This window comes from Castor canadensis, chromosome 14 (genome assembly GCF_047511655.1).
Source record: "Castor canadensis chromosome 14, mCasCan1.hap1v2, whole genome shotgun sequence".
Taxonomy (NCBI): Eukaryota; Metazoa; Chordata; class Mammalia; order Rodentia; family Castoridae; genus Castor; species Castor canadensis.
The window spans coordinates 114,510,625-114,530,171 of record NC_133399.1 but is presented as its reverse complement, the minus strand read 5'-3'; the positions used below and the strand labels follow the sequence as shown (position 1 = coordinate 114,530,171).

General features: G+C 52.8%; 1 protein-coding gene across 19 annotated transcripts in view; it reads left to right on the top strand.

The window, feature by feature from the left end:
- Arhgef10 (Rho guanine nucleotide exchange factor 10) overlaps window positions 1-19,547 on the top strand; it is a 109,422-nt gene that overhangs the window by 69,898 nt on the left and 19,977 nt on the right. For 18 of the 19 annotated variants that reach the window (XM_074055319.1, XM_074055315.1, XM_074055326.1 and 15 more), the window contains 6 exons: window positions 466-636; window positions 1,928-2,073; window positions 2,615-2,790; window positions 17,272-17,387; window positions 18,013-18,140; window positions 18,288-18,388. In XM_074055319.1, coding sequence (XP_073911420.1) covers window positions 466-636; window positions 1,928-2,073; window positions 2,615-2,790; window positions 17,272-17,387; window positions 18,013-18,140; window positions 18,288-18,388 — 838 coding nt within the window. The remainder of the gene's footprint in view (window positions 1-465; window positions 637-1,927; window positions 2,074-2,614; window positions 2,791-17,271; window positions 17,388-18,012; window positions 18,141-18,287; window positions 18,389-19,547) is intronic. The other variant, XM_074055321.1, reaches the window with a different exon arrangement.

Sequence of the window (19,547 nt, the reverse complement as noted above, 5' to 3'; positions counted from 1 at the left end):
CTGTGGTGGCACACTGAGGTCTGCCCGCACGGTGGCAGCATCCACAGAGGCTCTGCCCCCTGAGGCCAGGTTACTTTTTCAGTGTGGGGACAGTAGACCCTGCTGGGTGAGTGCACGCAGGTGTTTAATGGTGTTGGGAAACTGCTGTTTTGAAAAAGGAGCTAGACTCCTTTATGTGTTGGTGCATCTGTCCTGCACATCAAGGAAGACAGCCTGACGTTTAATCCTAGACACAGTGCAGACCCTCGAGACGGCGGCAAGTCCTGCGTTGCCAGACGCTGTCCTTTCACCAGCAGCGCCGGTTATAGACCTCTTGCACTTTTTGCACACGGAGCTGCTTGGTGCTGCACCAGCTTACCGCCCTCCCGAGTGCGATGCTTCCTTCTGGTCAGACCGTGAGTGACCTGCACCTGTGCGGTGGAGACGGGTGTGGTAACGGCCCACGCTCTGCCTCCTCGCTCACAGGACATGCTGAAGAACACTTCCAAAGGACACCCCGACCGGCTACCCCTTCAGATGGCGCTGACAGAGCTCGAAACCTTGGCGGAGAAGTTGAACGAGAGGAAGAGGGATGCCGACCAGCGCTGTGAGATCAAACAAATAGCAAAAGCCATAAACGAGCGATACCTGAACAAGGTTGACAGAGATGTGTTTCAACCCTTGCTGAAGTTACTTCTGCTTCGTACTAACAAGCCAGCGTCACTTCAGCCGCTTACTAACAGTCATGTGGGACGTTGCCCTTGGCCAGAGTTTTAAGTGGGGTCGACGGGAGCTTGCGGGGTGGCGGACGCTGAGGACGGTGTGCCGGGCTCGGCGGGCTGTGCGCTGTCCTCGGGAGGGCACTGGGGGCATTAGTTCCCGGGTGAGCGCGGACCCCAGAGAGGCTGAGAGCAACTTTTTAGCTAAACTTCGCCTTCAGAATTCCCCGCTTGCTTCAGCAGTGCGTGTCTAAGCTGCGTTTGTCGTGAAAGTGACGTGCGGAACGCAGGGTGAGGGTGGGTCCTCTGCCGGCTGTGTTTCAGCTTGGTATCAGCACATGCGTTCCCGCAGGAGCCCGCTGATCCGCGTGGGCCTCCCATGCCCACGCAGGGCCTGGTCCATGGGGAGGTGTTCCTAATTGCATGCAGTGTTGGTCGTGCTAAAGCCACAGTCTCTTTTTTCTCAGTAGGGGTAATTTCTCCATCATAGCGTCCAGTAATTTCACTCTGGGAACTTTGTGACAGCGTTTTCAGCAGCAGGTTCCCCAGTCTCCCCATGATTCATGTGGAATTTTTGTGAACAGGGACTTGCGATCAGTTGCGTTCTTGGTGCTTGAGGGCATGGAGGCACGTGTGGGTGGAGGAGGGGCCCGCAGCCCGGGCGTGCACACGTGAGCACGCGGCCTGGCTGCCCAGCTGCGGGGCTGGCGTCCAGCACAGGGGTGGGATCAGAAGGTGGCAGCAATCACCTGGGCTGAGAACGCTGCGTTTCCCATTGGATACGCTGTTCGCAGTGCGGGGCGGCGTGCCATGGGACTGACCGGCACAGAACATCGTTCCTGTGCCCTGGTTGTCTTGGTGGAACAGCATAGCATCTGTAAGAAGTGCAGATGCTGCCTGAGCATCTTTAGAAAGTCAGTGAGAAGGCCGCACTGACCGAGGTGCGGGAGCTGGAGTGAGTGGAAGAGCAGTGTGAGGACAGGTGAACAGAGCAGGGACTGTGCCAGCCACCGTTTCAGCGTGGGAATCCTCTCTGCAGGGATTTTAGATCCTTCTCTGCATAGTGCAGCCACACAGACTGCATGTCTGTGAGATGTGGAGTTCACAGTCACGTTGTAAACCCAGGGCATCCATGCCTGAGGGGGAGTGGGAGGGATGAGGGGTGAGACTTTTGCACATCCTTTCACATTGGGGTTGTGGTGACTGTCAGATGTCTTCTGCACATCCAGCTCCTCAGCAGTGGAAGTCGGTACCTCATCCGATCTGATGATGTGATAGAGACCGTTTACAACGACAGAGGAGAAATCATGAAGACCAAGGAGCGCCGGCTGTTCATGCTGAACGACGTGCTGATGTGTGCCACGGTCAGCTCCCGGTAAGGACGTGCTGGCCTTAGTGACATGCATGTACATCCAGAGCAAGGGAGGCAAGCTGAGCCGCTCTGCTAGCACACCCAGCCCTGCCACTGAGGGAGACGTGTAGCAAGCACGCTTAGTTTAAAGGGACGGGGGGCTGGGCTGAGCCTTGGCCGGCAGAAGCTCCTGTCTGCAGGTCAGGCTCTGGGCCGAGTTCTTCCCTCAGCTGCTTCTGTAAGTATTTCTGTTGTTGTTTTAGGTCTTTTTTTTTTTTTTTTTTTTTTTGGTGGTACTGGAGTTTGAGCTCAGAGCTTTGTTTGCACTTGCTGGGCAGGTACCACGTCCCATTATCAGTGAATTTTTTTGTCTGGCTAAGAGTGCTGGGAGGGTTCCTGCACTCATCCAGTTGGAGGCCCACCATGGAGCCCATGGCAGCTGTTAGAAAGAAAGCCAGGAGTCTAACTCCACAGTTAGAGTGTTCCTTGTGTGGTGTCTGAGGGTGGGCAGTGTTACAAGCATCCACCTGTCATTCACAAAGTCACAGTCCTCCTGTGGTTCCAGCAGCCTGCACGACAGCCATGCTGTGACCAGCCAGAGGTACCTGCTCAAGTGGAGTGTCCCCCTGGGACACGTGGATGTGATCGAGTACAGCAGCAGTCCTGGCCCGGGAGAGCACTGCAGGTTCTCCGCTGTGCACTCGCCTGAAAGCCTGGCGGTGATGGCAAACGTGAAGCCACGTAAGTGACACGTGCCAACGCCCTGCAAGCCGCGGCCGCCTGAGCTCTGATGCTTCTGTTTAGAACCAGGTTGACACAGTAGACCTGTCAGGGCAGTGCAGTCCAGAGCCCATATTTATGCTTTGACCTTGGGCTCCTCTACACACTGGCCACTAGAAGTACCTCTCCTGCATTGCCTGCTGACCAGGGCAGGACTCAGGCTCAGGTAGTATCTCTGGTACCGAATTGCAGCGTGAACTTGGGAGCTTCCTACTGAGAGATGGCAAAGTCTCAGCATTGCATAGAAGTCACTATGCAATTATTACTACGAAACGTTGTTCAGGGGTTTGAACTCAGGGCTTGGCATTTGTCAGACAGGTGCAGGATTTGAAGTCAGGGCTTGGTGCTTTCCAGAAGGCGTTCTATCGCTTGAGCCTCATCTCCAGGCCCAGGCTGCAGATTTCTATCCGCGTCTGGTGACCTTCCTGCCTTGACTCTGGTGTGCTGGGATTAGCACTGCCATGCTCAGTGAGGCTAGTTAAGCTTTTTCCCTTCTTGGCCTCTGTCTCTGAATTGAGCGTCTGGGGACATGGCTCAAGTGGTAAGAAAGGCCCTGCTTTCAGTCCCCAATGCTCACAAAAATGTACCAAATGGAACTTTCAGCAAACCTCATGCCTTAAATGAGCTTTAACCTGTCAGAGTAATCTGTTTCTCACGTGATCCAAGACAGCAGCAGGGAAGACTTGAGCCTTTCTGGCCGGATGTGCACATCTGCCTGGGCCACAAAAACACAGTGTAGCGAGCGCCAGCTCTAACTGCTCTGAACTCTCTTCTGCTTTTCTCTCCCCGCCCCCCGCCCGCCCCCAGCGTGGACAGTCATTCGGGTTGGCGAGCTGCTGAATAGGCTCGTTTTCATAGCATGATGTTACGTTCTTCGTGGTTTTTTTGAGGCAAGTCTCTCAACTAATAACCAAAATATCAAACTATATCCCACATTTTCAAAACGACGTAAGACAGAAGAGTGGTGGATGACTTTGAGTCACAAGATAAATTCTAAGTATTGCACACAACCTTACGTTTTCTTGTGTTTTTCGGTTTGTGATGCGTACTGAGCTTAGAATGAGGTTAGAGTCAGTTAGCAGTGTTTAAGATCGCAGTACAGATGATTTAATCACTTTCCGAAACCATGGATGGACAAACCGGAACAGGTGTACTTTGCACCTGAGCCTGAGATGCTGTGAGCGGCGAGAGAGGCACTGAGGACGGACTGGTCCTCAGAGTGTCAGGAGGAACGTTTGCCATCAGAGCCTAGGGTAATGGGCAGTTGGAAGATGCTGGAAGACACAGCCTGCTGTGCTCTGTCCCATGGAGAAGCACGTTGGCCTCCGCAGGAGCCGTTCTTCATGGCATCCTTTTGCACACTGTCTTAGAGCATGAAGAAGTTGTTCTGCCTTCAAAAGAAGTTTGTTCTGCTCCATGTTCTGCGCTGACGCCATGCTCGGGCAGCACGTGTCCTATACTGACTTGTTACTGAGGGTGGTGGCAGGGTCTGACGCCTCTTGGTGTAGTGTTACTGAGAACGGAGGATACTGGTAACTTAAGGGTGTGTGAAAGACTATCTGAAGGCAGCTGATTCTTCTCTGCGTTTCTCTAGTCTTTATGACTTCCCTTGTTGAATGAATGGGGAGATAATGCATTTTGATTAGGTGGTGTCTTCCACTTGTCTCCTTCACCTTGTAATCCCTAAGTGATGGAGGCACAGACTGGGCTGTCCTGAATCAGCTCATGGCCAGAGTGGACAGGCTCATTGACACACAAATGCTGCAGCCTGGGACACATCCCATAATGGAAGCAAAGACAAATCCTTTAGCAGCTGAAGAAGAGAGGACGCCTTTAGGACGAGGGGCTGAGGAGGAGCTTGTGTGGGTGGAGGCAGCCCCCCTGGGCTGGCTCACCCATGCGTGCGTGCAGCTGCACCTGGTCTCCAGCATGGCACTCCTGAAGCAGCGGTGGCTCTGGGGCAGCCAAGGACCAGACCGCGTAGCTGGCACAGTGCTCCTGGGATCCTGGTCCATCTGTGAGAATATAAACCTGTGGGACGTCCACCTTATCCTTTGTCTGAGACTTTGGTGAAATTTTGGCTTCGGTTTTACAATTGGCAATTATTGCTAAGTCTTTGAAGAAAGGACTGTGTGGTCACTCTGCATGTAGGTTGTATTTCCCCAAACTCACTGAGTTACAGTGAACAAATGAGATTTTATGTGTGTAAGATGCATGGGTGAGTCTGATACTTGTCTGCACTGTGAAATGACTACAACCTGTTAGTTAACACGCTTGTCATCTCACGCAGTTGAGTCCATATCCCTGAGAAAGAGAAGTCATGCCCAGGTCGCTAGTGTGGGGTTTCGGTAGCACAGAGTGTTGTCACCTGTGGTTTTCAAAGGTTCACTGCTGTGTGGCAAGGATGACATGCCTCTGGCTGGGAGGCAGGGACCCCTCTGAGGCAAGTCCTCGGGGGTCTGGTTGGGGTCCACAGGGAGTGGACAGGTGAGGCCCCTTCTCATGAGAGAGGTGGGCCACCACAGACTCGAGGATGAACGAATGTGACAGTTCTCTGTGGCATGTGCTGGTCTCTCAAACTTCTGCCTTTTATTACAGCATTCACACAGCGAGACATGTCTGCTTCATACCCAGTGAGACACAGTGTCTCACACACAGTCAGACTCAAGTTTCTCACACACAGCCGACTCAGTGCCTCACACACGGCCGGACTCAGTGTCTCACACACGGCTGGACTCAGTGTCTCACACACGGCTGGACTCAGTGCTTCACACACGCCGGACTCAGTGCTTCACACACGGCCGGACTCAGTGCTTCACACACGGCCGGACTCAGTGCCTCACACACGGCTGGACTCAGTGCTTCACACACGGCCGGACTCAGTGCTTCACACACGGCCGGACTCAGTGCTTCACACACGGCCGGACTCAGTGCCTCACACACGGCCGGACTCAGTGCCTCACACACGGCTGGACTCAGTGCCTCACACACGCCGGATTCAGTGCTTCACACACAGCTCGGGTCGCTGGCCGATCAGTGTACTCAGGTCTGGATGCAGAGAGGGGATTCACCAGCTTGGGGTGGGAGGTGTTGCAGCCTGTCTTTGGGGTCAGAGGTGAGCTTGTGTCTGGTGTCAGGCTCACAGTATTGACCGTGTCAACGCCACGCTGCAGTCAGGGAATCAAGCACCCTTCTGTGTGGCACTAGGACTGTGGCCCACCCTGGGTCACACCACCTGGGTGGCCCCAACATCCTCAGGGCTTCATTACCAGTGTCAGGCTCGCTATGGTGTTCTCTTTCTCTGTTTCTCCTTCCCTTGCATCTGCTATGCCAGACTCATTGTGAAGCTAGCTGGAAGTTCCCGTTCTGCTATGCATTTGTGTGACTTTCTTGCCGTTGGTGACTCTGTAGCATCTGGTTTTGGCAGCGCTGGTCTGTCATCTGGTGTTGGAGGCACAGTGTGGGTGTCACTGCCTAGCAACCGCTGCTGGGGAAGGTGGGGAAGCAGGGGCTGTGCCCGTGAGCTCTCTGTCCCCCAAAACAGGGTCTGGGGTACACGTCTGCCACATGCGTTAACCCCCACTGAGTTCCACCCCTTGAAGTTATTTCTCAGAGTACTGTGCACTTTCCTGGGGTCATTGAAGGCTTCACTGCCTTTTCCAGTTGCGCTGATGGGGAAGAGAAAGACTGCACCCTCTGAGGCCTGGTCCGGCAAGTTGCTCTGGGGGAGCCTTTCTGGCCCTGCTGTCTGTCACTTCTGCTGTCTGTGCTCCATCTGGGAGGTCACTGCCTGAGAAAACAGCCATCCCGTGCCAGGAGCAGGTAGCTGAGCAGTCTTCATGGCCCTGATTCACTTTCAGCAAATAGAATAGATGACAGAGCACTCCTTGTCTGCAAGGTGACGTCTAGGCAGGAGCCTGGAGAGGAAGGGGAGGTGTCCCAGGCCCGCTCTGCAGGGTCTTTCCTGCAGCAGGAGGGACACCAGCTTTAGCAGACAGGCCCAGGGGTTTTAGGAGAACAGTCTGAGACTGACAACATCGCAGATCTTGTAAGCACTTCCTAGCAAGATGCCCCGAATCCTGGGAACTGAGAGCACAATGTGTTTTTAAGGCCAGCCCACTCATCCGCATGTGCAAATTCTGAGTGATTTTATAACAACCAGCCCTGTTACTTTATGGGTAGTTACATAATCCTTAAAAGTTAAGGGGGCAGGGCCAACCATGGCTGTCCTTTGTCATAAGGAAGGGTAAGCTTTTAAGAGCCTGGAGTTTGGAGCTGTTCATATGGCAGAGCCGTAGTGGAAACTCTGACCCCGAGAACAACAGAGGCCACAGGGCACCTGGCACCTTAACATTTGGTAAAAGCAACATCTGAAGGAAATACAGCAAAATACTAACATCTTTAAGTTCTGAGCCATGTGTAAAAACATGTCTGTGTGCTTTTTTTCTTGATTTTGGCATTTAAAAATATTTTCACTTTCTTAGACTGACACAGGCAGAGGGATGGGCAGAACCATGCTTCTGCCGAGCCTCATGCCTGGCTCTGCGCCTCCCAGCCCCTGTGTGCAGAGAACAGGCCTGGAGGACATGAGCTCCTCTGTCACCCCAGCTCCTCGGGGACAGCCCTGCATGTGCTGTCATAGCGGTGGGACAGCTCAGGGGTGGGGTGCCATGTGCAGAGGGCACTGGTGGGGGGGTCTTGGCACTCAGCACCCCTCATACCCTGTTGTCTTCTTTGGCGCCATGGTAGGAGGCAGGTGGGACGTCGTGGGCAGTAAGTAGCTCCAGCTTGGGCTCTTTCTGAATGCAGAGCCCGCCCACACAACTCTGTGACACGGCCATGCAGGCACAGTGATGCTCCTGTCCCTGCCTCTCCACGCTGAGGGCCTGTGCCACCCTCAGCCTGGTATGCAGGGGTCTCTGACAACCTTCTCAGTGCTTGTGATTGCTCATTGGGTGAGTCCTTCCGAGGCCATGTGCACCTCGAGGGGATTTCAGTAAGGGTTATGGGGCGCTGCAGACATGGTCTGTGACAGCATTCCACTTAAGCAGTAGTGTCACCGTGAGGGAGCAGTGGTGAAGCTCCAGGGCTGCCTGGCTCAGCAGGGAGGTGGTGAGGATGTCAGGACCCTGCCCTTCATGCTTGGCCTCCAAAGTACTTTAAGTGTGTTTTGGTTTTTTTGGCAGGCTGAGGTTTGAACTCAGGGCCTTGGGCTTGCGAGGCAGGCACTCTGCCACTTGAACCACGCCCCTGCCCTTGTTTCTAGTTATTTTTCAGGTAAGGTCTTGTGTTTTTCCTGGCCTGGCCTCAGACCGTGGTCCTCCTCCCTGTGCCTCTGGAGTAGGTGGGATTAGAGACTTGGACCACCACGTCTGACTTGTTGGTTACAGGGGGGTCTCCCTTTTTGCCTGGTGGTCCCCCCCATCTCTGCCTCCCACATAGTTGGGATTACTGGTGTGAGCCACCTCACGTAGCCCTGTTCTGAGTAAATTTTAAAGAGAAATTCTGAAATAAAAGGGAAGGGGCCAAAGTAATAAACTCCTAGACGTTTTCTATTTTACCATTTTTTGTTGCTTGCTTTTTTTTTTGGGGTGCTGAGGGCTGAAGTCAGGACTTTGTGTGTTCTGCCACCGAGCTGCGTCCCGGTGCTCGTTTTGTGGTTGAACTAGTTGAGTGGTCATTATGGAGTGCGAAGGGCACATCCAGGAAAATGGGGCTCACTGGAGCAGACTGCAACAGAGTGACTGATGTGAGGGTTAGCTGTGAATGGAGACTGAGTGGACCACCTTCCTGACCTCCCCTTGGCTGCCAGTCGGGGGAGCCCTGAGGGCTCGAGCGGCCACGTGATGCTGTCGTGGAGTCCGGGAGTTCCCTGGCCCCCTGTCCGGGCCTTTGCCTGCTTCCTTCTGCTCACCAGGGTCTCCTCGTGCCCCACTGTGCCTGGTGCCTGGCCATCCTGGGAAGCGCACTGCCCCCTACGACCCCCCAAGCAGTGCTCGAGTGACTCTGAAGGCACTGAAGTAGTAGTCATGGCATCAGCCCTGAGCAGTTAGCGAGATTCTTCCTAACAGCACTTAGTGAGCAAAGGCCGTAGTCATCCCGGGCACCTGCACGCCAACGTCCAGGACCTGCATGGGACACGGCATCGAGCCGGCCTGCCCCTCCACGGCTTGAGAAACGCTAGCCACCTTCTGTGTCGTCGTGCCTTCGTGCCGGCTCGGCCCAAGTGGAATCTCCTAGAACCGGGGCTCACTGAGACCAGCAGTGGGGTTCCACGTATGGCTTGAGGATATGGTGTTGAGCATCTTCATGTACTTCCTGTACTCACGTAATTCACCCATTTTTAAACTGGGTTCGTGCAGCTTTCGCTACAGAGTCTTTTGAGTTCCTCATATGCTCTCGATGCTGCTTGTCAGAAGTTTTACTTGTTCCATGGGTGGTTTCTTTACTGGGTGCTTCCTTTGCGTGTAGATAGAACCCCACTTGTCTTTCTGTGCTCTGGTTGCCTGTGCTTTCGGTGTCTTGTCCAAAACTCCTTGCCAAATGGTGCTGGAAACTTGGATATTCACATACAGAATATGTGAATAAGGTTGAACTTGACCCTTATTCCTCTCCAGGTACAAAACCCCACTCAAAATAGTCCCATGACTCTTGCTGTCCATTAACTGCGAGAGTCAGTTATCCTGCCCGCTAACTGAAGACAGGAGCTGCTTCCAGACAGCGCTTTCAGGAGTGCTGGCCACAGGAGCCAGGGTCTCTGCCTGTACGGCGGCTGTGCCTTTTCATTGCTCTTGCTCTGTCACAGTGCAGGAAGCTCTGGCAGGCTGTGGGGCATCTGGAGTTGTCCTGTCCCCCTGGTGCTTTTTTCTGTCTGTCACAGCGACACTGCACATTCAGACCTGGTTTCCAACTGTGAGGGGATGTGGCTTTTTGTCCACGTCATTCTCAGAGGGTGGTTTCTTGTCGCCTTCCTTTACTCTATAACACCACCCTTGCTCTTGGACGAAACCTAGACCCCAAGGAGATGGTGTGCAGATGCTGCACTGCAGAGGTGGAGGCTGGACGCTGATAGAGGGAGGAGGAGGCCAGGCAGCGGCCAGTACCATGCTAGGCAGGGCCACTGCCCCTTGGATCCCTGCCCAGCTCTCACAAGGAGGAAGATGGCTGGAGTTCTGAGAAGCAGGGCTCGCTCTGGAACAGAGGTTGACAAGCAGCTCTGAGTGACCCTGTGTGAGGGCCTGTGGGACTCACATGGGCTGCTTGTTCCCTTTACACCTGAGCCCTGTGCCCCTCACCCTATGCCTGTGCCTCTACACCTGCACCTTGCACCCCCCGTGTACACCAGGGCCCTGCCCTCATGCTCTGCACCTGTTCCCTACCCTATACCTCTACCCCACCCCCACCCCCACTCCACATCTGACCCTGCATCTCCTACCTCCCCGCAAAGGCACCAAGTGCTCCTCAGTTCCTGCCTCAGAGTCCTTTTTTGGGGGTGTGGTGGGCGTTGAGACAGGTTTTCTCTACATAGCCCAAGCTGGCCTTGACGTGTTGATTACAAGCGTGTGCCTCCACACCTGGCCTTGCTTCAGAGTCCTTGTTCTCTACCCCTGCTTGTCCCACAGATACCGCCTGCCCAGATGCCTCAGCCAGCAGAGGGGACACTTCAGGTCTTGTTAAGGGTCATGGGTTCCTAGGTGGGAGGCTCTTGGGATCTGCAAGGAGCCCACCCTCCAGCGAGGGTGCTGAAGTGTTGTTACTGTTGACCTGTTCCCTGGCCCCGGCCCGTTTTGTCACATCAGATTCCATTCCACTGACACCCCGGAGTTCCCCGCCTGTTGCAGGGATTTCCATGGAAACAGGTCGTGTCCATGAGAAAAGCCAGAGACAGGCAGGCATTATGTGCCAGCCCGGCAACTGAGAACCGGTTCAGAATTTACAACTTGGGCGCCTGGAGCTCAAGTCTAACAAACATTTTGACAGAGGGTTTTTGGTTGACCAATACGTTTTTGCCAGAAAACAAAAATAATTCTTTCCTAAACTGTGTCCCATTCTCAACCCACTCGGGTCTGGCCTGTTCCTCGGTTTTGGTGCTGTGCGGAGGTACGCTGACTGGTTTGTGAGGCTGTTGGAGGACCGGCTTTCACTGCATCCTGCCGGGTTTCCCACATTTGTCAGTTGTGCCCCCGCCTGGTGAGACATGACACATAATTGACATCTAGGGTGGGTGGCCTCCTAGTCCTCGGGGGCTGACCCATAGGACCTCTGACCAATGGGAACAGTAGTGACAGCGTCCCGCAGGATTCATTGCCCCAAGCTTTGGTGTCCTGCAACACAGCCAATACGCAATACATTCCATCTGGGTCCAAGGACCATCCTAATGGAAACGGGACCACCTGAGACTGGCCTCCCAGTAGGGCAAACATAGCAATCGCTCTTCTTTAATGTGCTGACAGAATTATTATCCATTCCATCCAAGCATTTGTATCTACATTTTGTCTTAAGTCCTTGACTTCTACTGTGGTTACCTGAGTTTGATTATTGTATAAACGTGGAGGAAACATGGAGGTAATGTTGGTGCGGAGGTAGAACTGGGTGTCCCCTGAGAGAGTTTGGAAGCTAGACAGAGCTCAAGGCACCTAAAGGGTCTGTTCCTGAGGCAACCCATATTTATGAAATATGGATGGTTCTCGTGTCATACTCCAAGAGCTTTCTATGCCTAATCTAAGTGGGTCACACTGTTTATCTTTGCAAGAAGGAGAGGGGTGTGTCTGAAACAGCTGTAATTTCTACTGTAGTCTGTTAAAAGACAGTCGATTGTTCTGGATGGTGGAAATTGGAGTCTTTCCAGTGCCCTGGGGTCTGGCCCAGCCCTTAGGATTGTCATAAAAGGGAGAAGTGTATCCTTTATACCCAGTGTTTCAACCCCCCATCTGTCCACTCTGGACAGATACCAGGCTCCCCTGTGGGTTCAGGGATGGGGCACATATAAAAGGAGTATTCTTGGAGCTGGAGTTGGGATGTAAGGTCTCCATGAGGAAGGCAGGCATTGAATTCAACAGTTAAGGGAAAAGTACTCTGAGTTACATTAATAATAAACATACCATTTCCCAGGTGAAAGAGAAGGAATAATTTCACTGTAGTCTTTTTAAGGTTACTCTGGTGTCACCTGGATGTGAGAGCACGGTCCATTGTTCCTTCTGGGTGGGGGGGGGCTCCTTCTTTACCCGTGTGTGATGAGCCCACCCCTGTTCACCCCCTCTCTGCGGTCTGGATGGCTGTCTCCATGGTCAGCAGGACCAGGAAGCGCCCTTCCCAAGCTGGCTCGACCTTATTTTCTTTCCAGGTCTTGGTTAGCACATGACTGCCAGGCTGGTGCCAGGTGAACGGGAAGGTCAAGTGGAGGAGCCTGTGGCTAACAATCCTTTTTTCCTAAGAGAAAGTAAGGTAGAGGACAATCCAAGTGTATAATTTTTGAGGAAAATTCTTTGGTTTCAAAGGAAGGCACATCAGTAACAGAGCTAAGGTAAGGAAGGCCATAAAACATTTCATAAGGGGAGAGGCCAGTGTCCTTCCGAGGGGCCGTCCCTATCCTGAGTAGTGCTGTGGGAAGGCATTTAATCCAAGTAATCTGGTCTCTAAGACAAATTTAGTGGGCTGATTTTTTTAAGAGTCTGATTTAGAGCAAACAATTCGTCTGTGCTGACCAATTGCTAGGGAGTCAGCCTGATTCTATTATAGTCAAGGCCTACCCATTGTGTCTTTTCCCCCCAATTACCCAAGAGGAGCCACACACAAAGAAATGGAGCCCGGTCTGGAGAGGAGTTTCCCCGAGGCCTGGCCTTACTTTCATTTGGTATTCAATAATATCTAAACATTTATGTGTGGGGCTCCTCCTTTCTGCCTCCCCTTCCAAGAAAGTGGCTGGATTTAGGGCCCCATCAGTAGTTAGAGTCAGGTCATCGTTTTCTATCCAGATAGCCTCCTACTTTAGGACCCTGGAATCTATCCTCCGTCTACACTTCTGGTTTAAGATTGTCCTAACTTGATGGGAAGTGCTAATAACTAGACTGCCCCAAAGGTGATTTTCTGCTTTCTTCAGTTGAGGGCTGTAGCTGCTACTGCCTGAATGCACTCAGACCAACCTCGGGTGACAGGTTCTAGGAATTTAGATAAGAAGGCCACAGGTTGACATTGATCCCCGTGTTTTGGGGTTAGCACCCCAAGGGCAATCCCTTGTTTACATTTACAAAGAGGTGAAAAGGCTGTTCATGAGAGGGCAAGGCTAGCATTGGTGCTGTGATAAGTAGCTCATCTGCTTGTTCTTATCTCCTCTTGGGTCAATTTGAGATAAAAAGATTTAGTTTTAAGGGCATATGAGTCTGTCCACAACCAGCAGTATCCCACAAACCAAGGAACTTTCTCAATTCTTGTTCTGTTCCTGGGAGTGGGAGACCAGTCTATTCTTTCTGGACCAATCCTTTGTTGGCCCTTCCTGATCAAATGTCCCAGATATTTTACTCCAGTCTCAGCAAATTGTAACTTAGTCTTTGAAATACGAAGTCCCCGCTTCCCAGGAAATTTATAAAGCTAATGGTCGTGTTAATCACCTCCCCCTGATTGTCCCCTCATCATCGACTCTCTCAAGTCTCCTATTTTCTCAGTGCCCTGGGGTGTTGTTATCCCATCGGGGATCTTGACTAGGAAACTTAACATCAGCCGCCAGGACACTTTGTCCCAGGGATGTTCACGCTCCCAGATAGCCATTGCCACTCTATGGACCATGGCTCTTTCCTCCCCTGAGAAGAGAATTCCCAAAATAGACATTAACTCAGCACAAGTATCTATCTGTGGTCCCAGAAACTGATCAACCTGTTCTGAGACCCCGAAGGGATCCTGGAGAAGGGGTCGTGACTCCTTTTTAAAATTTCGGACCTCAGAGTTGGTGAGAGGGGCATTTAGAAACCCAATTTCACCTCCTCCGAGGGGAATCTCCCTAAGAGGAAAGAGGGAGTGGGGTTTTTCTTCTTCAGACTGAGGAAAAGTTAGATTCTCAGTGTCTCGATGACATTGTTCTAACTCCCTTTGAAGTCTTGGTAAGGAGGGGGTTCAGGTAGGGAGGGAAGGGGCAGGAGGTTAAAGGGAGGCAGAAATGGAAGGGCTGGAAGGGGGAAGTGGGGAAGGGGAAGTGAGGAAGGGGGAGAGGGGAAGGGGGAGAAGGGAAGGGGAAGAGGGGAAGGGGGAGTGGGGAGGGAGGAGAGAAAAGCCCAGTTAGAAGGTTTTTTTTCTTCAAGTGGAAACAGGGCTACAGGACTTGTCTCCAACAGATGCATATTCCATCTCCTCTTAAGTGATGGGCTCTTGTCGTTTACATGTTGAATTCATAGTTGACAGACCCAGTCCTCGGCAGACCCAAATTTTTGGCCAAAAACCCAAAGGCTTTAAGATCAGTTCTTGGGTCCAGATAAAACAACAGTATTTGACCATTCTTTGTTTCTTTCCCCTTTAGTACAGGGGCTATCTTCCCAATATTTTCACATCTTCCCTAGGGGGCTCTCAGATGGTATCTTATCCTGGGCCTTTGTTTTCTGGCCCCTGTCTTTGCTGCCTTTATTTCCCATTTCTCCCTTCTGGTCGACTGTGCTCTATCAGGAGCTCAACCCCCCCTTTGCCTTGGAGGTTTCTTGCACTCTGATTCTCTCTCTTTGTCCATCTCTGGCCGTGTCCCTCGTGGGAGCTAGAGTCACCCGTTGGTAGCTGGCGGGTCAGTATAAGCTGCTGACTTGGATTGAGTCTAATTCCACCTTAAACAGTATGAGGTCACCTCGGAACTGAAGATCAGGACTCTGCTTTTCCTGCATGTCACCCAGCACGTCTCCTTCACACATCTCACAGCCTCCAGTGTCCCGACCACCAAGACATTACTTGGTCCCTCCCGTGACGTTTCTTGTCTTGGTTTGTGCACAAAACTTACATGGTCACCATGGCCCCTGTCTTCAGAGCTCTTTTTTTCCGCGTTGTCAAGAAATTCTGGAGTCCATGATCACTCACAGATCCCGAAAGTTGTCGTTGTCAGCTGAACCTCGGGGCTGCCACAACCAGGCAGCAGGACAGGTCTCCCTAGGGAAGGGCCGGGGGCCCCTGTTCTCGGACGAAATGTAATATCCGGGACCGAGCCCCCAAATTGTTGGCATTAAAGACCCTCCTGTGCTGAAAACAGACACACAGGAGACAAAGTCTTGACAAGCAATTTCTTTTGATCAAAAGGTGCAAGCACGTGAGCACACAATGGCTGACAGTGGCTCCTCCTTACATCCCTGACACGGCTGTATCTGCCCCTCACCTGGGATTTGTCCAGGTCAAAGGTTACAGTCTTTCTTGATTGGCTAAAAGGCCTGGGGGATGGGTTAGGGCACGTAATTTGGTGGGCAATAGGGCTGTACAAGAATCCAAAAGAAACAGGAGCCCTTTAAATAATGCAAGTCCCCTAAGATGGCGACCTGAGGAATTTTAAGTAATCTAAGAGGGTGACATGTACTTTGATAGAAAAGATTGTTTTTCTTCCAATTTCCTCTTTTAATTTAAATTCTTTTCTTCAAACTCATTTAGGAGCCGTTGGCTGTCATGTTTCTGTGTTTCTAACAGGAACAAATTATTTGGGTAGGGCGGGGGTGATTGACTCACTAGCTGAGAAACTACTGCCAGCTTACGTGTGCTTCAGGGATGGGACAGGAGCTTGGAGCTGAGTCCTCTGGGCGCCGGGGTGCAGAGCTGTGTCTGCGTGCGGGTGGATGTGTGTGCAGATGGACATGTGTGCAGAGCTGCATTCGTGCACTGACAGACATGGGGTGCAGATGGACACGGGACGCAGAGTGCTCTGCCACTGCTTCCTGGACAAGTGATGCTGTGGTCAGGCTAGACTCTGGTCCTCCAAAACCAAGGGGTTCTTCTGACACAGGCAATCAGGAGCAGATTGGGACACCGCGAGACAGAACGTGCTGGTGGCTGCCCGGGCGGGGCTGAGGCGGTGTGACTCTGAGGGGACAGTGAGGGAATCTTTGCAGGTGGGAGAGCTGTGTGTGAGTCCGTCCTAGAGCCATGGCGGGGACCCCAGGGCTGTGCCGGGGGCCGCAGAACCGTGGCGTGGGCTGATTGACGTTACATGGCTGCACGTGTGCTGATATTCCAAGAGCTGCACACCAAAATTAAAAGGGTACTTTTATTGACTGATGATTACAAGTACACTGAGAAACAGACGTGAGCTAGCAAAGGTAACTGGCACTTTCACTAAGTTCTCACTGAGAGCGTCTGTCAGGTGTAGCGCTCAGGCCGCCTCTACCTGAGTGTCCCTGCAATTACGTCCCTGACGCACTGTGCTGGCAAAGCGGTGGTGACCACCCCAGCTTTCGGGCGAGCGGGGCTTCAGCTGCACGCACCCGTGGCCTGCTTGCAGCGTTGCCCTACAGAAGTCTTCAGCTTAACCTGCACATTACGTCAGACACACTGACACGCTTCGTAACATGCTCGCCTGGTACAAAATGCACACTCGGGTCCCTCGTTCAGAATTGTGAAGAATTTCAAGACGTGGACAGCAGAGCCTCAAACCCAGCAGGCCCTGGTGGGCTCCCGCCCTGTGGCTGGCCAGACCTCAGGTAGCCGCCCTGTAGGGACCAAGTCACTGTCACCGTTTGACCCAAATGAACTCTTGTGCCTGCGTTTGAGCTCTGGCTCCCTTTGCTGGCGATTTCTCTGTGCAGCATGGGAGAAGGCTGGGCGTTACCACGCACTGGTCTACAGCACGGGCGAGGTGTGCGGTTCTGAGTTCAAGTTCTTCCGGACAGTCTACTCCTGGGGTGGATCGTCTGGTCTGGGTGTCACAGGTCTGCTGTGGGGTTTGGCTCCTGCAGCCCACCCAAAGGTGTGGGGCCGGCCTTGGAGGGCGCGTGCACCCCAGGCCGTGTGACACCGTGGCAGAAACCACTTCCACTCCTGCTTTCTTTAGCTTGGGGAAAGTCACAGACTGTCTGACCTTCGCTGACCCTAGGTAATGAAAATTTGATTCAGGTTACTTCTAAGTACTTCTTACTCAGTGATTACGTAAATATTAAAAAACGGTAGCAATGGCAAAGTACCAGTCCAAATCAGACCTTGAAGCTACAGAACAACTCCCCAGTGTCTTGAAAGGCTCAGGTCGCAAGAGCAGAGACAGACTGAGGGCCTGTCCCCGGCTGGGGACCGTCCCCGAGGCGGAGGTCAGGTTCAGTGGGAGCCATGTTGACTGCAGGGTAGAAAATGACATTCGGGGTGATTTGGATAAGGCAGGACAGCGAGTGTCGAGCCAGCGGGATTCCTGGTTCCCCAAGGTGCAGCCCTAGTGTTCTCCCAAAGGCCATGTTCAAGGCTTTTGGTCCCCACTATTCTTGTCTGTCCTTCTCCTTATTTCAGGCAAAGTTTACATGGGGCCAGGACAGCTGTATCAAGATCTGCAGAACCTTCTGCACGACCTCAATGTTGTCGGCCAGATCTCTCAGCTGATAGGAAACCTCAAAGGGAATTACCAGGTAACCCGAGCAGTTTTATGGAAATGAAGGGGTATTTTTTTGGTGCTGGGGTTTGAACTCAGGGCCTGAAACTTGCTAGTTAGGTTCTCTAACACTTGAGCCATGCCACGAGATCTTCATGCTTTAGTTATTTTCTGAGAGGGTCTCACATTTTTGCTCAGAGCCCAGCCTCAGACCACAGTTCTCCTTCCTATTGTCTCCTAAATAGCTGGGATTACAGGAGTGACCACCACACACCAGATGATTTGTTGAGATGGGGGTCTCTAACTTTTTGCCCAGACTGGTCTTGAACTGTGATTCTTCCATTCTCTGCCTCACGAATAGCAGGGATTATAAGTATGAGCTACCATACTGGTCTGTTTTTACTTCTCTGTGTGGTCCAGAAGTGAGAATTGAGGTGACTTTAAGGCCCACTCTGATTTGGGCCGGACACTGTCTGATTTTGTAGAACCCTCCAGCACCGTTTCTGTCTGACAAGTGTCCTGGCCACCCGTGGTGCGGTTAACCCCAGGGAGTCTTTTCCATGATGAGATATGGGTATTATTGGGCCCTGAGTTTTTCCCGTGACAGCTCCGCAGCATTTCTGTGAACACTTTGAGAATGTGTGTGTGCACTTCCTTCCTAGAACTTAAACCAGTCGGTGGCCCACGACTGGACGTCAGGTCTGCAAAGACTGATTTTGAAGAAAGAAGATGAAATCAGAGCCGCCGACCGCTGCAGAATTCAGCTGCAGCTCCCCGGGAAGCAGGACAAGTGAGTAACTCCAAAACGGAACCCTCTGGGCCAGTGCTGGAGAGACGGTGCTTTCTGTCATGACATGCGTCCTTGGCTCGGGGACTCTGCCGGACGGCAAAGCAGGCTGTGACGCCGCCTGTGACGGCTCGCTGTTGTGTGTGGCAGGTCTGGGCGGCCGACGTTCTTCACCGCTGTGTTCAACACGTTCACCCCTGCCATCAAAGAGTCCTGGGTCAGCCACCTGCAGATGGCCAAGCTCGCCCTTGGTAAGCCGTGGTCGGCTCTGCGAGACTGGACGCTTCGGAGTCCTGGGTCGCATGAGTTCCTCTGTACCATGAAAGCAACTGTGACCGTAAACTCGGGTCCAGAGGAAATGCAGGAGCGAGGAACGGCCTCACCCGGGAGAGTCGGCCCGGCACGAGGGACATTGCCAAACTCATGCTGCAATTCAGGGGCTGCAGAGACGGAGCCGTGCTTTCAGTTGTGACTGTAGAGCTCAGGTGTGGCCCTCAAGGCCGGGGTCCTGGTCAGGGCTTAAGGCCCCAGTGTGGGTCAGGAGCAGGACGTCCACTGTGCGTCCCGGCTGCATGCTCCCCTCCCATGACACAGAGTGCAGGCCAGCTCCAGGATAGCTCCACACAGGTCTGCTGTGTGTAGCGGTGACCCTGGGGGCTTTCTTGTTCCTCTGTCCTGTTAGCCTTGGGTGAGTAAAATTCACACACAGACCTGTTGCTGTGTGCACCTGTGAAGTCTCTCTCAGGTGTAGACAACCTGAAATGCTATCTGGGAATAAAAGAGAAGTGAGTGTTGCTTGTCCCCTAGCAAGCGATGGTAGTGGAAGGAAAAGGACTTTTATCATGAAAGGGGAGCCTTCCCGACCCTTTGCCCTTCCTGGGTAGCTCAGTTTGTTGAGTTAGGTTTTGAGGGACTTAGCAAACAGGAGGCTGCTGGCTGTCGTGAAGGACGTGAAAATAAGCCCATGGCCTTCAGAGCTAAGGAGGGCCCTTTTGCTGTCGCAGCAGATGACTCCATCTCATTGCACTTTTTAATCCGTAGCATTACAGCCCCTGTTGCTGTGACAAAATGCTCGACGTAAACACTTACGAGGAGGAAAGGTTTATTTTGCTCACCACAGTGTCCGAGGTTTCAGTCCATTGGGGCAGGGGGGGCACAGAGGAACAGGATGCAGCCCCAAGGACATGTACGCAGTGACCCCTCCTCCCAGAAGACCCCGCCCTCCACGGTTCCCCCACCCTCCAGCGGCTGCTTGGGTTTTAAGTCCATCAGTGGGTTACACTGTTCGTGGGGTCAGAGCCCTCACGACCCCGTCATCCTGGACACACCGCCCAGACACCCCAGGGTGTGTGTCACCCGTCTCCTAGGCAGCTCTCGGTCCGTATCGAGCTGGGGACCAAGATCAACCAT